This window comes from Apium graveolens, chromosome 5 (genome assembly GCF_009905375.1).
Source record: "Apium graveolens cultivar Ventura chromosome 5, ASM990537v1, whole genome shotgun sequence".
NCBI lineage: Eukaryota > Viridiplantae > Streptophyta > Magnoliopsida > Apiales > Apiaceae > Apium > Apium graveolens.
In genome coordinates this window covers 22,869,861-22,884,859 of record NC_133651.1, presented here as the reverse complement: position 1 = coordinate 22,884,859, position 14,999 = coordinate 22,869,861, and the positions used below count along the sequence as shown (strand labels likewise).

At 33.9% G+C, this 14,999-nt stretch overlaps 2 protein-coding genes across 4 annotated transcripts; one reads left to right on the top strand and one right to left on the bottom strand.

Annotated features, from left to right (window-relative positions):
• Positions 1–1,601: 1,601 nt before the first annotated feature.
• Positions 1,602–8,901, top strand: LOC141723651 (zinc finger protein BRUTUS-like At1g74770). Of its 3 annotated transcripts, XM_074525510.1 has the most exons (12): positions 1,606–1,994; positions 2,422–2,643; positions 3,168–3,362; positions 3,441–3,718; positions 3,965–4,196; positions 4,343–6,024; positions 6,584–6,802; positions 6,935–7,072; positions 7,848–8,082; positions 8,163–8,222; positions 8,488–8,559; positions 8,675–8,901. In XM_074525510.1, the coding sequence occupies exons 1-12, from the start codon at positions 1,731–1,733 to the stop codon at positions 8,774–8,776; spliced, it is 3,699 nt and encodes a 1,232-aa protein (XP_074381611.1). In that variant the 5' UTR covers positions 1,606–1,730; the 3' UTR covers positions 8,777–8,901. The 3 variants fall into 3 exon arrangements, 1 of the variants encoding a protein (XP_074381611.1); XR_012576329.1 differs by lacking the exons at positions 8,163–8,222; positions 8,488–8,559; positions 8,675–8,901 and adding an exon at positions 7,471–7,551 and having other exon boundaries at positions 1,603–1,994; positions 7,848–7,903; XR_012576330.1 differs by lacking the exons at positions 7,848–8,082; positions 8,163–8,222; positions 8,488–8,559; positions 8,675–8,901 and having other exon boundaries at positions 1,602–1,994; positions 6,544–6,802.
• Positions 8,902–9,476: 575 nt separating this feature from the next.
• LOC141661576 (uncharacterized) lies at positions 9,477–10,721 on the bottom strand. Its single transcript, XM_074468584.1, has 2 exons — positions 9,859–10,721; positions 9,477–9,767 (listed from the first exon to the last, which is right to left on the bottom strand). Exons 1-2 carry the CDS (start codon positions 10,608–10,610, stop codon positions 9,665–9,667), a joined length of 855 nt encoding a protein of 284 aa, XP_074324685.1. The 5' UTR covers positions 10,611–10,721; the 3' UTR covers positions 9,477–9,664.
• Positions 10,722–14,999: the final 4,278 nt, after the last annotated feature.

Here is a 14,999-nt window from a genome sequence, read left to right as displayed (position 1 = left end):
AAATTTGGATACAGTTTTATTTGGTTGAAGATTGAATTTGTTGACTTAGATTCGATTATTTGGAGTTTGTTTGGATTAATTATTGTGTTTGATTTTATAATGGAATATAGTTTTAATAGTTGTAGATTTATTTAGTTTTATAGTTTTTTTGATTATTGGATAAAATATATGGTTCTTGTCATTCAGCTGTCCATTGTTTTTTTATAGCTGATTGGATTTATTATTAATTCTAATTTCAGTTTAGATACACTTGATTGCTATGTTTTCTTTTGTGTTGCCGCGTTTTTTGGAAGATTTCTACAATATTGCTACACTTTGAATTCTCTTGAAAGTTTTTTGTTGGTTCGGACTTGTGACTCTATTCGATTGGATACTCTTATTTTTCCGGTTGTAATTTTGGATCGTTTAATTATGTGCCTATTTTTCTTATTTGACAAACTCTCGATTCACTGAGTTTGATGGGATGTTAAAATATATAAAATTAGTATTAGATAGTTTCATTATTTTAATAATTTTTTTCTTAGAATATTTTCTTTTTATTAATATTTGGTTGTTGGCTGTGTGAGATTCTTTAATATTGTAATCGAGAACAATTCATATAATAATAAAACCTTACTTCTTCCTCTCTATATTTTGTCAATATTATAATTTATTTGATACTAATTAAGTTACATATAAATTATAATTTCAAATCTATCAAATAAAATATATAAAATAAAAGTTTTAAAAATCATTATGTTCAAAATATAGACAGTGGCGTAAAGAAAAGAGGTTTTTGAAACATACAATTATTTAATTTTTCATTGCAACAATTCATTTTTTTATTTTCTTTCTTTGCGAGAATATGATTTTTATTATTTTTTTGCAAAAATATACTTACAACCAAATGCAACTACAAACAATTTCAATTATTTTTCAAAAAATGTGAAAATTAAGTTGCATTTCATTACTTTTGATTGCAAACCTTATAAATAGTAATTGTTTTTTAAAAAGGTTGTATATTTGATAATTTCTCAATAAAAGAAACTAAGATATAAAGTTCAATAGACATATTAGGTCAAGAGTAATGGAAATCCCAAAATAAATTTCAAATTACAGATGACACGTTACGATACACAATGATCGTATTTATTTAGGAAAAAATGAACAATTACTAGTAGAGATCTCTCTTTTTTTACTCGTTATTATGCATTATGGATTAATTATATGTTCTAAGAAGTTGATAAATTTATAATCACCTAATCCATCTAATTGTGCTGTCAGGTCTAAAGAATACTTTAATGTTGGTCAAAAAATTGGAGCCGCAAACGTCATAATCATATAACATTATAGCCCAACGCAAATCGAAATTATTGAATTTATGATCAAACATTTAACGGAACAATTTATTTATATAGCTCGAAGGGGGCTCATTAATGGCTCAAAAGCTATGATCCTAGACATTCCTAGATATGATCCAGTTCTCACTATGTGGCACTCTGGTCCAAGCAAACGAAGCCAGATTGGTAGGGAAGTTAACCGTTAGGTACCACGTCCAAATCATCCTACGTGTCAATAAGACAGCAAATAAAATTTAACTTAATCACAAGTACTAATAAAATAATGTGTTCCATGTTCGAACAGACGGACTCTGACAGAGTTAACAGAGTCTTCTGTCTCTATTTATACTCTGTTATCTTCAATGCAACACCTTCCCTTTGGCTCTTTTCGACATCGAAATTGCGAGAAATATGTCCGGGGACGAGGTTTCTAGTTGTGGTGGTGTTATGGAAGTAGTTGAGTTGCCTAAAAATGGAGTTGGACTTGCTGATAATCCGATACTGGTGCTTGTTTATTTTCATAAGGCTTTAAGGGCGGAGTTTGCTGAGCTTCGTCGTATCGCGGTGGAGGCGTTGGAGAGTGGCAGGCATGGCGGGGAGCTTCTTGTTCTGCTGCGCAAGAGATTCGAGTTTTTGAAGCTTTTTTACAAGTATCATTCTGCTGCTGAAGATGAGGTCAACTCTATTTTCCTCGTTATTTTCGATATTTATGTTAGTATAATTAGCTTTGCTTTAAATGTGATAGAATGACTCGTGAGAACTAGAGGTTTTTCTTTTTGATAATCCAACACACTAACACACGCGTCATGTCTTTGATAAGAATTGAACTCTCGGCATCCCATTAAGGGAGCGAGGTGCATAAAAAATTTAATTATCGTGATTCTCAGGATCTTCACTGAACGTACTTTACAATCTTTAATTAGATGCTTAAATTAGCCAATTAAGGATTCTAGTGATATTGTTTGTGTAGAGTAGCTCATTGATGGAATTAGTTCTTCTATGCAATTAAACAATGAAGCATACTTTATTTATGAAAAGCCTGTCATCTGAGCAATCTGGATTTTGATTTTTTTTTTTGCTGAATGTTATTTTAATATTGCAGGTCATATTTCTAGCACTAGATGAACTTGTTAAGAATGTGGTTTCTACATATTCACTAGAACACAAAAGCATAGATGATCTTTTTGATTCAGTTTTCAACTGCTTAGATGTTTTAGACAAAGAAGGGAAAGATAACCACCACAAGACATTTCAAGGACTTCTGTTTTGCATTGGTACAATCCAGACTACAATTTACCAACATATGCTCAAAGAAGAAGAGCAGGTGTGTATCATTCTCGTTATTTGTATATATTTTACACCAAATTTTACCGTTATGTGATTTTAAGCTCAAATACAGTGTTAATAATGTATGTTCCATTTAGTAGCATCTACCGGCACCTTAAGATTTTAGTCAACCTGATAACTTGAAACGGTTTTAAAGTGACCGTTCGAACCCTTCCTACTCCTTATGTTACTGAATCTTGGACACTTTTTTTTTGTCTTTTGCTCCTTGGTGAGATTATGCATACCCCTTAATGGATTTGTTATGGTTCTCCACCCAAGTGATGGGAAGTTTACAATTTATGACACGTTACCGGCTTCTGTTATCTTACGTTAGAAATTTGATTACTACATTTTGTCCCCAGCTGTTTGATACCTTGAATTATATACTTTCAAGTCAGCAGAGTTATTTAAATATATGAGTAAATATGTTGGGGGTGACTTGAAATGAAACTGAATGACATTTTCTTAGATATAATGCATATTACTGAAATGGTACTTATTCTGTAAACATTTGTGGTGCAGGTCTTCCCTTTGCTGATGCAGCAGTTTTCTTCTTCTGAACAGGCTTCGCTTATTTGGCAGTTCATGTGTAGTGTTCCAGTGACACTGTTAGAAGATTTCTTACCATGGATGATATCAGTCCTTTCAGCAGATGAACAATTAGAAGTCAGCCGCAGTATGAAGGAGATTGTACCAGAAGAAAAACTACTGCAAGAGGTACATCAAGGCCTAAACTCTAAGTCGCTGCAAATTTGCTAAAATTTCTAGTGTAATCAACTTAAATATTTCTTAAAGGTGGTAATTTCTTGGATTGATAACAAAGTACCTGTGTTTGGAGGCTGTACGAGTATACGTGAACAAGCAGCTCAATTTCACATTGGACTTGGTACAAATCATGAAACTAGTAAACACCATTCATTTGATGGTATTCGTCTTTGGCATGATGCTATTAGGAAAGATCTACAAGAAGTTTTGGTTGAGCTGTATCAAATAAGAATATCAAGTACTTTTTCAGATTTACCTGCATTAGTTGTACAGCTAAACTTCATAGCAGATACCCTCATCTTCTACAGGTAATCATTGTTCATACATAGCATCTCCCACTATGTTTCAACGAGTTTTATGCAATTTTTTGTTTTGGAATAGTTTCATTTCTAGAATCTCTAAGAGCAAATGCTATAATATATGCTAATCTTTATTTTGTAAGGTATCTGAATTTTGTTTCTTAAAGACAACCATATGGCATTAGAATTGTGAGAAGTCTGCTCTGTTACTATTAGTAGTAGTTGTAGTTCTCAATGAATACTTTGACTCTGCAGCAAGGCATTGTCTAATATAATCTATCCCCTGTGGAATGAACTTGCAAAGGATTTCTACTCCGCCCGTTATGCCCAATATCTGGATGAGAGGAAAATTGAAGGTCTTCAGAGGTTGCTGTATTATAAGTCTGAAAAGACAATTCCTCTAAGAAGATATGTGGAAAAGCTTTACGAAGAACTTGGGTCATTTGCAAGCTGGATTAACGAAAACTTGAAGTTAATAGAAGCAGAGGTACTCTACCTTCTGTTTGGATACTTGAAATGAGAGGGGAAATTGAATTCTTGAGATAAAATAAATAGAAATTATAATCTCTACCAAAGTAGATCAACACACTGGATTGTTATTAATTGCTTTGTTTTACTTATGAAATCCATCAGGTTTTTCCATTAATACGCATGAATTGCAGCCATGATATGCAACAGTGGCTACTTTACACATGCCTGAAGATGATGCCGCTTGGTTTGATAAAGTGTGTGATTACATGGTTTTCTGCTCATTTATCCGGGAATGAAGCCAAGTCTGCTCTTAAAGAAAATCTAAAAGGTCCTTTAGCCAACAATCCATTGGCCTCTCTTTTATGCCACTGGTTACGCAGAAGTTATTCTGGAAAATCATCAACAGAAAAGTTTAAAGAAGACTTGCGAGAAATGTTTAACAGTCGGTGTCTGTTACTCTCTAAACAAATTGAGGAGGATTCCGGGCTTTCTCATTTCACTCCAGACGACAAACACCACAATACATCAAGCTGTAGGAAACCAGACAAAATCACAGACTCAGAGAACAAGTTTCCTACTTACACATGTTCTTCCACCAAAAGAAATAGGAACCACGATACATCATACACTAGTGGGATGAACTTTCATGTATCCTTTCCTCAAATTTTAAATATCCCTTCTTACCTTTCTCAGAATCCTGGGGTGTGTAGTCTAGTCACTTCCTTCACCATTCTTGACACAAATCCCATGGACCACATTATTTACTTTCACAAAGCTCTCAAGAAGGACCTGGAATATCTTATCCTTGTTTCAGCCAAGCTGGCTGAGAATGTAGGTTTTCTAATGGATTTTCATCGTTGCTTCCATCTTCTGCAATTCTTTTATCAGATACATAGTGATTCAGAGGATAACATTGCCTTTCCCGCCCTGGAGGCAAAGGGGAACTTTCAAAATATTAGCCATTCCTACAGCATTGACCATAAATTGGAAGGTGAACAATTCATCAAAATTTCCAATATTCTTGATGAAATATCAAAGTTGCACACATATTCTAATGCTGATGCGGATGCATTGGGTCATCAAGAGCCAAAATATGGGCAGTTGTGTGTCAAGCTTCATGATATGTGCATTTCAATGCATAAAGTACTCTGTGATCACATCGACCATGAAGAGATTGAACTGTTGCCATTATATAGAGAAAATTTCTCTGCTGAGGAGCAACTGAAGATCACCGGGAACATGCTTGGAAGAATGAGAGCAGAAAGTCTAAAAGAAATCATACCCTGGCTAGTGGCATCTTTAACCTATGAGGAACAGCACGCCATGATGTCTTTATGGCGGAAAGCTACAAAAAATACAAAGTTTGATGAATGGCTAAGAGAATGGTGGGAAGGTGGGCTGATCACTCCCATGGAGAAGATTGAAGAGAAGCAGACAAATACTCTTCCATCATACACTGTAGATGCTGTGGAGGTTGTTTTAAAATATCTGGTGGAAGAAGGTGCTCATGACAATGGCGGTATCTCCCAGAATGGAAATAGTGGCTGTATAAGTGATCCCTATGGAGTATCTACAGAACCTGATAAGGAATACAAATTGAAAGAAGACCATTGCCATGATACTTATAAACTTGAGGCCGACGAAGAAAGAGGGAAGGAAATACCAGGTATTTCTGACCTCAATGAAACTGGAAAGCTTGTACAAGCCAGTCGGTATATGCAGGAGGAGAGAGACCTCCCAATTCTGAGTCAAGAACAACTGGTGGCAGCAATTAGACGAGTCCATAAGGACTCTAAGTTGGATCTTGAATCAAAATCCCGTATAATCCAAAGCTTGCATACAAGGTTCTACAGTTTCTTTCCATATAAATATATTTTTACTTCTCCTTTCTATATATAAAGGGTCCTGCCAACTGTGAAATCCCAAATTCATCTGCCCTTTTGGCCGTATAAGTGGTAGGTGTTCTCTATTCTGTAAGCATGATCACCTATAACAGATAGCTCAAAACATAAAGTTCATATTCCCTTCTATAAGTTTCTTGATCAGTAGTAACCTATGCCATTTGGCCCAGACAAAGCATCGACCAAATCATTTAGAATAAATTCTTCTTGCTACTAAAGACAATGAACATAGTTGTTGACACTAACTTAAATTAGCAGATTACTATCAATATAATGTACAAAGTCAACAATGTTAAAAATATAGCAATTTCCAAGCAAACAATGTATCTTGTAAAAGGAAATTTAAAAAGGAGTGTCTTATTCAAGTTCTCGCTTCCCTGATCCTTGAGGTTGTAGCTATTTAAAGTTGGTCCCCTATTATGCACTAATTATTTTCTTCAATGTGCATATGCTTTCAACAAGACGTCCCAATAATCTGAGCCAAACAACTGTGACTTTTCAGCCGTTCTATTACCACACAGCCAAAAGTGAATTCAGAGATCACAAAATCAAGAAACGAGGAAAACATTTCAGGCCAAAGTGCATCTTATCGAGATCCACTGAAATTAACTTTTGGTTGCAAACACTATAAGAGGAACTGCAAGCTTGTTTCCGCCTGTTGCAATAAGCTGTACACATGCAGAGTTTGCCATGATGATGTTGCTGATCATACTATGGATAGGTACTGTGTAAGGCATTAATTTGTCTTTATAACTTTTCTAACTTTTTAGTTTGTAATTTCTCTATTTACATTAAAACAAAAAGTTTCTCTTCTTTATGATTCTGTTGTTTATACTTTATCGTGTATAAGCAGAAAAGCTACTGCCCAGATGATGTGCATGAGATGTCTAATTATTCAACCAGTTGGTGCCACCTGCTCAACTCCTTCTTGCCAAAAGCTATCCATGGCCAGATACTACTGTAGCATCTGCAAATTTTTTGATGATGAGAGGTGATGCTATTCAAACCAATCCATATCGTCTTAGATAGCTCTTGCAGTAGTTACATGCTGAGTGTGCCAATGACTAAGAAGTGAAACTGGTATTTGTCAACTAAGCGAAAATGATCAGAATGAACTTAGTTCACAAGGAAAATTGAATTAGCCCAGCCCCTATGTTTTGCCTAAAATAAGAAATTATATAAAAAAGATGGAACTTTTCCCCTAAAATCTGATTCAGTAACCAGTTGATTGTAGTTAAGGTAGTTTCAGATTTTTCCCTTATAGTTGATTGAACCACATATTCCCTGTGAACTCATAACATTTTGCTTAACCACCTTAATTACTCCATTTTTCTTAGCCATCTCAAGTCACATGGTGGACTTACACTAACCTTATTCTGTATCATACAGCTAATTTCAGCGAACATTACTTCTGTGCTCATTTCGAAGATGAAGTGTTAATACAAAGTAATTGTGCTGGGAAATCTGCAGGTTCCAACGCAAATAATTTTAATGTCATCATAATATAGAAATATAACAGCATAGTTAATCAAGTAAACCTTGCAATGGTCATAAAGCTCAAAATAACTTCTGAAGTTCATGTGACTCTTATAAATTCCTTCAAACAAGTTTTTTTTTTCTCTGCAATTCAATTGGACACGCACTACACTACACCACATACTCGAGAAACACCAAAAATGAACATAATTCTATAGGTTACCAGTAACCACACATCATTTGTCTAGAACTTTGCCAAACAAAGTTTACTGATGAGATATAATCAACAGGGAGATCTACCACTGTCCTTACTGCAACCTGTGCCGGCTTGGGAAGGGACTGGGTATCGACTATTTTCACTGCATGAATTGCAATGCTTGCATGTCACGGTCTCTATCTGTGCATATATGCAGAGAGAAGTGTTTTGAAGATTTTTGTCCCATATGCCATGAATTTATATTTTCATCTAGCTTACCCATCAAGGCCCTTCAGTGTGGCCATCTGATGCACTCGGCATGTTTCCAGGTAATTATTTGATATGACATCCCTCTTTTTATCGAAATATATTCATTCACACTGCTTACTGACTCCTATCCTGTTACTAGGCTTACACTTGTTCCTATTATACCTGTCCGATCTGCAGCAAGTCACTTGGGGACATGCAGGTCATCCTTAAACTCTCTTCCCTGTTCTATTCTCAGTTTGTAACAAGCATTTTATAATTAATCCGAATAGTTATGAGAAATGTCAGTTGATTACTGCTACTAAAATAGTCAAATGCGAGAAATGTCAGTTGATTTCTGCTACTAAAATAGTCAAATGCATGCATTATTATGGCTTAGGTATCTTGCTACAACATTATCTACTAATTATAAAATTTTAGAATACGTGGAACTAAACTTTTCATGACAATCTTTTCTTATAATCTAGGTATATTTTGGGATGCTTGATGCATTGTTGGCTGAAGAGAAAGTTCCGAGTGAACATGCTGGCCGGACTCAGGTAAATCAACCATGTTCCTTGTTCTGCATTTGTTATACTGATACTCGTCTACTCTGTACATTCCAGAGTTGGAAGTTTGAGATGCATGTTTGTTTGACATCTGAAGCATTTACAGGTCATATTATGCAACGATTGTGAAAAGAGAGGAGATTCTCCATTCCACTGGCTCTACCACAAGTGCCCACATTGTGGTTCATTCAATACCAGGGTTGTATAGTATAGTCTCTAATTAAATGTGAGTTCTCCAGCTAGATTCTCTCTAGCAATTTTGTAAAGAATAAATAAACAAGCCTCGCGCAATTTCTATATTAGTAAAAGCCTGTGAATCGCCTTTTACTATCAGTTGGTGTTTGAGAAGATTTGCTGTCTTTCTTTCTTTCCTTATTATGTTTTGCCAATAATAGAAGAAACTGTTTTATGTTTCGTTGTGCTATAACCAATAATAAAAAATCAGCAAGTTGGAATACTGTGTTTGTTCCAATTGCTAACTAATGAGTGAGATATTAGTTGCTCTCTTCACATTCTAGAGTGAGTATGAAGAAAGAAAGAGGAAAGGAAACAAGAAAAATTTGACATGGACGTAGAAGAAGGACGAGTAAGAAGAGATGGAGCTTGAAAGAACAAATACAAGAGTGGTGCATCTTGACTTGTCGTTGAGTCCTCATCACACGAAACAAACATATGTTCTCCCAGGCTTGCATTAATGAATATAACCATTTCAGAATATACTGGTTTATCGCAAAAGTGAGAATCATAAGTGACAGTCGCGAGGAAATTAAAATTCAGAACCTAGACACAGAGTTTAAGCCATAGGAAGGGAGAAGAGAAAGTGAACATGCAACTTCCTAGTTTTTTTTCATATTAAACTTGTGTCAATCATGCAACCGAAACCAAAAAGTAGAATGTAGACAAGCATGTCCAACTGTTTATCTATTACGAATTCAAAAACTAAGTCTCATGTGTCCAACCAGCAGCAGAAAGTAAAATAAGTTTCAAAACAAGGAAAAACTTAGATTGTGGAAAGTACCTAGGAAAGCTCTACAAAAATTGTGAAACATCATATGAATTAATCTAACCACTCTTATTGCTGTTCTTTCCTTCTCCCTCAATTTACACTAGTGAGAGTTAAGCATGCTGCAGCATTCTTTAGTTCGTCCTCCGCAATGTTCTCAAGAGACTGAGTTGTATCTATCAGAGTCGATTCCGAGCTGCAGACAAAATACATTGTCAATATATTAGATTATTGGACATTTGTTTTTTCTAATTTTGAAACCAATGCATTCATGAAAGTACTTTTACCTTGACTCGTGATTCTCCTTCAGATCAATGAAGGACTGTCTGTCATTGATTACATCAAAGAACTCGTAATCTTGAATAACATCTTGCTGCATACTTTGTGATCCAATCAACTGATCAGGTTGATTACCCATCATTTGAATTTGATCATTACTGTTATTACCATTACTACACGATTGTTGAATCCAAAACGAATTAACTAAATTATTCTCCTTAGAATCAATATAATCTGCAGGAACATTTCCACAAAAAGAATTATAAGAAGGATTAGGAAGTGCATTAACAGCATTATACTGCTGAGGATCAGTATCTTCTTGATTAAAAAGAGCTTGTGCGTCAAGAGGTCGTGGCATGCCTAATTGCAATTGTAACTGAGATGGATCATTCGGTGCTACAGCTGACATTTCTTGTTGTCGATAAAGAGCCAGTTGTGCAAGAACAGCTTGTAATTCATCCTCCAGTTGTCGAATTTGATACTGATACTGCATTATGACTCCAAGACAACCATGAACAGGATATTTGTCGCGAATGTTAGCTTGAAAAATGATGGAACGCATGGCTTCTGATTTCTGAGTAGGATCGAGCTCCTCGAGTATCTTAGAGATGTTTCGGACCCCGAATAATCTATGTGCATTACGGAACTTATTTGGTTCATCAGGAGGGAAGTAAGGAGCAAGTACACATTCAGAAGTGCACTTTCTCCTCTGGTATTTGCACGCAGCACAGGCTTGGCTGGTGCCACCCTTAAGGGTCATTCTTGTAATCAAAGAAAGCCAGTTCCACAAGTTTTGGATTCAACAAAAAATGAAACGTGAAGAATGAGAGAAATGGAAATTGTAGGTTAGATTTGGAGAGGGGGGATGAGGAACAAGACTGAGTAAAAAAACAGAATGAGAGAAGAGCGAGATTATAGTTGGGAAAGTTTCTTCAAAACTCTATGACCGTTAGTCACTAAATATTTTTGCTATGTTTAGTTAACCCCCTATTTATTTGGGCCACCTGTGGTTATTATAGCTTAAGTACGTGCTTACACTTTTATTTTATTTGCTTTCTCAACTTTAAAGAAACAGTTTAGAGTTTAATTTTGGCTTAATGATCTTTTCGCTTTCGCTTTCAAAGTTTGCACCGTGTACCCATAAAACCTGAAGTTAAAAGCGTACCTTTTCGGCCCCGATTATTCAAAATATACCATTTTACCCTTGAACCGAGTTAGGCCACATAACGTTACGGAAGTTGATAAATCGAAAGGGTTATTTCAGTAATTGTCCAGCATATTTTCAAACAAATTTAAATTATATATTCCGGACCTTCAAATTTAGAAATACTCCTATAAACGCCTAAAATTAACAAGGGAGAGCAGCTAAGCTAAGAGCGAAGGACCATTATTTTAGAAGTTAAGCTTAAATATTTCATGTGGCAACAAAATAATGGCCGATAAAACACCATCTGCAAATTGGCATAAGGGGACTATAACAACATATATTACAATCAATATGCAATGTTTATACATATACCTGAGATAAATAACATATAAAAATGGCAAAGATATCTAGGGTGATCTAATCTTGTTTATTATACTACTTAAAGCATGTCCACCGGAGAGAAATGAAAAAAGAGGAAGCACGTGAAAAGAGACAATTCTTATGAACTTGGATCACTTTGACTTAATTTAACATTCGACTGTAAAGTGAATAGTAAAGGAGAACCACCATCTAACCCGTCGATATGGGTGAATAACGGGTCAGGACCGGATCGAACCGGAACCGAAAAAACTGAAAACCAAAATAGGAATATTTCAAGAACCGAACCGGACCCGTTTATATGTAAGAACCGAACCGGAACCGAACCGTAAATTTTGGTTTGGTTCGGTTCCGAACCGAAATAACCGAATTTATATTTTATTTCATATTTATTTATTTTGCATATTATTTTATATTCTAACTTCTTAAAATTTTGACTAATTTTGATTATTTATTAAGGGTAACTTAGTAAAAGAATTTTTTTTATTAATAGTGGATCATTTTGAATTCGATTACTTTCTAATATTTAAAAAGAAAAATATTTATAAAAATATTTAAAACTCCAAATATATTTAAAGAAACGAGTAATACAACAAAAATCATATTTTTCTTAAAATTTATTATAATATTAAAAATAAGAAAACATATTACGTAATATATATACATTATATATATATATTTGTATTTATTCATTTATATATGGTTCGGTTCTTACGGTTTTAGTATGTTAAGAACCAAACCGAAAACCAAAATTTTTAGAAAAATAAGAACCGAAGTGGATCCGAATTAGTTAAGAACCGAACCGGAACCGCAATTTTGATCGGTCTTGTTCAGTTCTCGGTTCTGAACCGGAAAATGCTCACTCCTACCGGACGATGCCATAAGTTATAGGCAGTACTCTAAAAATCGGTCGGTTAACCGATTAATCGGAGTGCGAACGTGTCTTGCCTCGATTAATTGTTAATTAGGTCAAAGTACGGTTTTTTAAAAAATCAGTCAAAAATTGGGCAGTTCGAAAAAAATTGGTTGAATCGGGTCAAAAATCGATCGAAGTTTAAAAATTATAAAAAAAATATGTTTAAAGAAAAATTATAGTTTTTTGAAAACAATAATTAATATTTAACATTTAATAATTAATATTAGTAATAATACATTAATATATTGACTCTTTTACATACATAAATAATCGTATATTATTATATCCATAAATTCTGTACACATATCCCTATTTGAATTACTCTCAAATCTCAACACTCAACTCGCTTGTCCAATCGATTCACAATCTTAATGTATTCTAAATTTATTCAACAATGATTACATTTTTCATATTTGTATTGTTTTGTCCTACCCTTACTCGATTTATTTTAAATCTTAAGGTTTGAACTAGTAAGTAGTAATTTTCTAACTATGAAAATCTTGAATTAATGATATGTAATTTTATTTTTGTAAATCTTATGAAAGGTCATTTAAATAAAATTATTTATTATTAATTTTTAAATAAATTGCATAATACTCCGATTAATCAATCCGATTAATCAATCCGATTAATCACCGATTATCCGATTAATTACTGAAAGGTCCCTACACCGAATAATCCCAATTTCCGCTTTTTAGAACACTGGTTATAGGAAAACTGTTTTGACACTTAGCTCTGTCAAGTATTAGAACTAGTAACAAGAACCTCTTCAAGATAATACCCCCTAATTTTTCAAAGTAACTTGGCTTATATAATCCAACGACTAATTTGTTATAAACATAGGATTCAACTAGACCAGCATGTGTGAAAAACTGCTTATCAATAACCATATTCAAGAACGATATTTCTTGTTGTGAAGTGACGTCTCCATTTAGTAACAAAGTATTACCCACAAAAATAATGTATAACCCTATGCGTAGCCAGAGAGGGTCGTAACACATCAATACTCTCAGAGCTTTCAGCTTCATACCAACATCTATTACTATAGAGCAATTTGGCTTCATTTTAATTCTTCTGTAGTCAATATTCTGCAAACAAAGATATAACATGACTAATAATAAAGTTACGAATATAAAAAAAAATATTAGCACATTGTGCAGCAACCACAATATAAAGATTAAGCAACATCCTGATAGGAACTTAAGATACTTCAGTTGATTTGAAAGTGCAAATGTATAGTACCGCTATTTGGCTCAAAGACAATCTATGCGTGACATGTTATACGATAACAAGTAGAACCTTAGTCAGAGTAAAAGCTACCAACAGTGGTGTTTATATAGGAAGATTAAGCAACATCTAGTTGTTAGAATATTCAAGCATGTTGAGCAAGATTGAAGTTGTATGTTTATCTCAATAATACTGGTTTGGATAACTCAACATAGGACAAGGACTTTGAAATAATCTATGTTTCACTAGGATCAGTACATATTGGTTATTGGGTATATGCACAAAAGGTTCTGTTAGCTGCAGTGAAGAAGACGTCAACAACGATCCGTATGAAGTTCATTAATATGTTCAGGTATCAGAGTAATAAGGTTGGAGTCATTCGAAACAGTTATCAGAATCAGTGTGAAGATCTCAAGGATTCCTAGTGTAGTTGGTTATGTTTGGTAGAAGACTTAACAGTGGTTTATACGGGCATAATACGAAGGTCTGAGAGCGGAACTAGTTGTCTGTGAACCAGTCTGTGAACCAGACCCGTGCACTAGATGTCAGTGATTCGTGAAAGGGAAATGGAGTATTATTTTTAGGAACATTGTTAAGTGGGTTTTGTACTAGAGGAGTCTGGAAATATTTTGAGGTACAAAATCCCGGAGATTAGAAGGCCTGCAGATACAGATGAGTACAACCCGAGGATTTACTGGATTTATTTTTAAATCAATGACTGATCTTATTAAATGAATAAATGAAAATTAATCATTTATTTATGTAGTTTAATATCATATTTGATTTTAAAATAAATAACTTAAAAATTATTTTTTATAAATTAATGTCAAAAGATTTATTTATTTAAATTTGATATCAATATTTAATTTTGGTAAATTAAAATTTATGTTTGAATTTTATTTAAATAAATAAATAAATTCACAGTTTATTTATTTATTTATGTTAATATCAAATATTTACTTTAATTGCCAGCCAGTTGAATTCAAAACAAAAAGGAAAGAAAAACATATTATAGGATATTCATATTCAGCAGAAATAAATTTATGTTTGAATTTTATTTAAATAAATAAATAAATTCACAGTTTATTTATTTATTTATGTTAATATCAAATATTTACTTTAATTGCCAGCCAGTTGAATTCAAAACAAAAAGGAAAGAAAAACATATTATAGGATATTCATATTCAGCAGAAATAAAAGGGGTACAAATTTTCGTCAAAGAAATACAATCAGTGTGTTTATTCTGAGATGCATGCATGTATAAGGAGGAATTCACAGACATATGCAATTGATTATTAAATCTGAGAAACAAGTTAATTTGTTGTACAAAGAAAATGGCAGCTTCGTTTTTGTGTATTGCTGTGGGACCCTCACCTGTACAAAGAGAGAAAGATAAAAGAAATAAAACAATACATGAAACAGAAGCTGACAGAGTTGAAATTGTTTAACCGGGCTGCATACACGCGCGTGAAACGCACGCG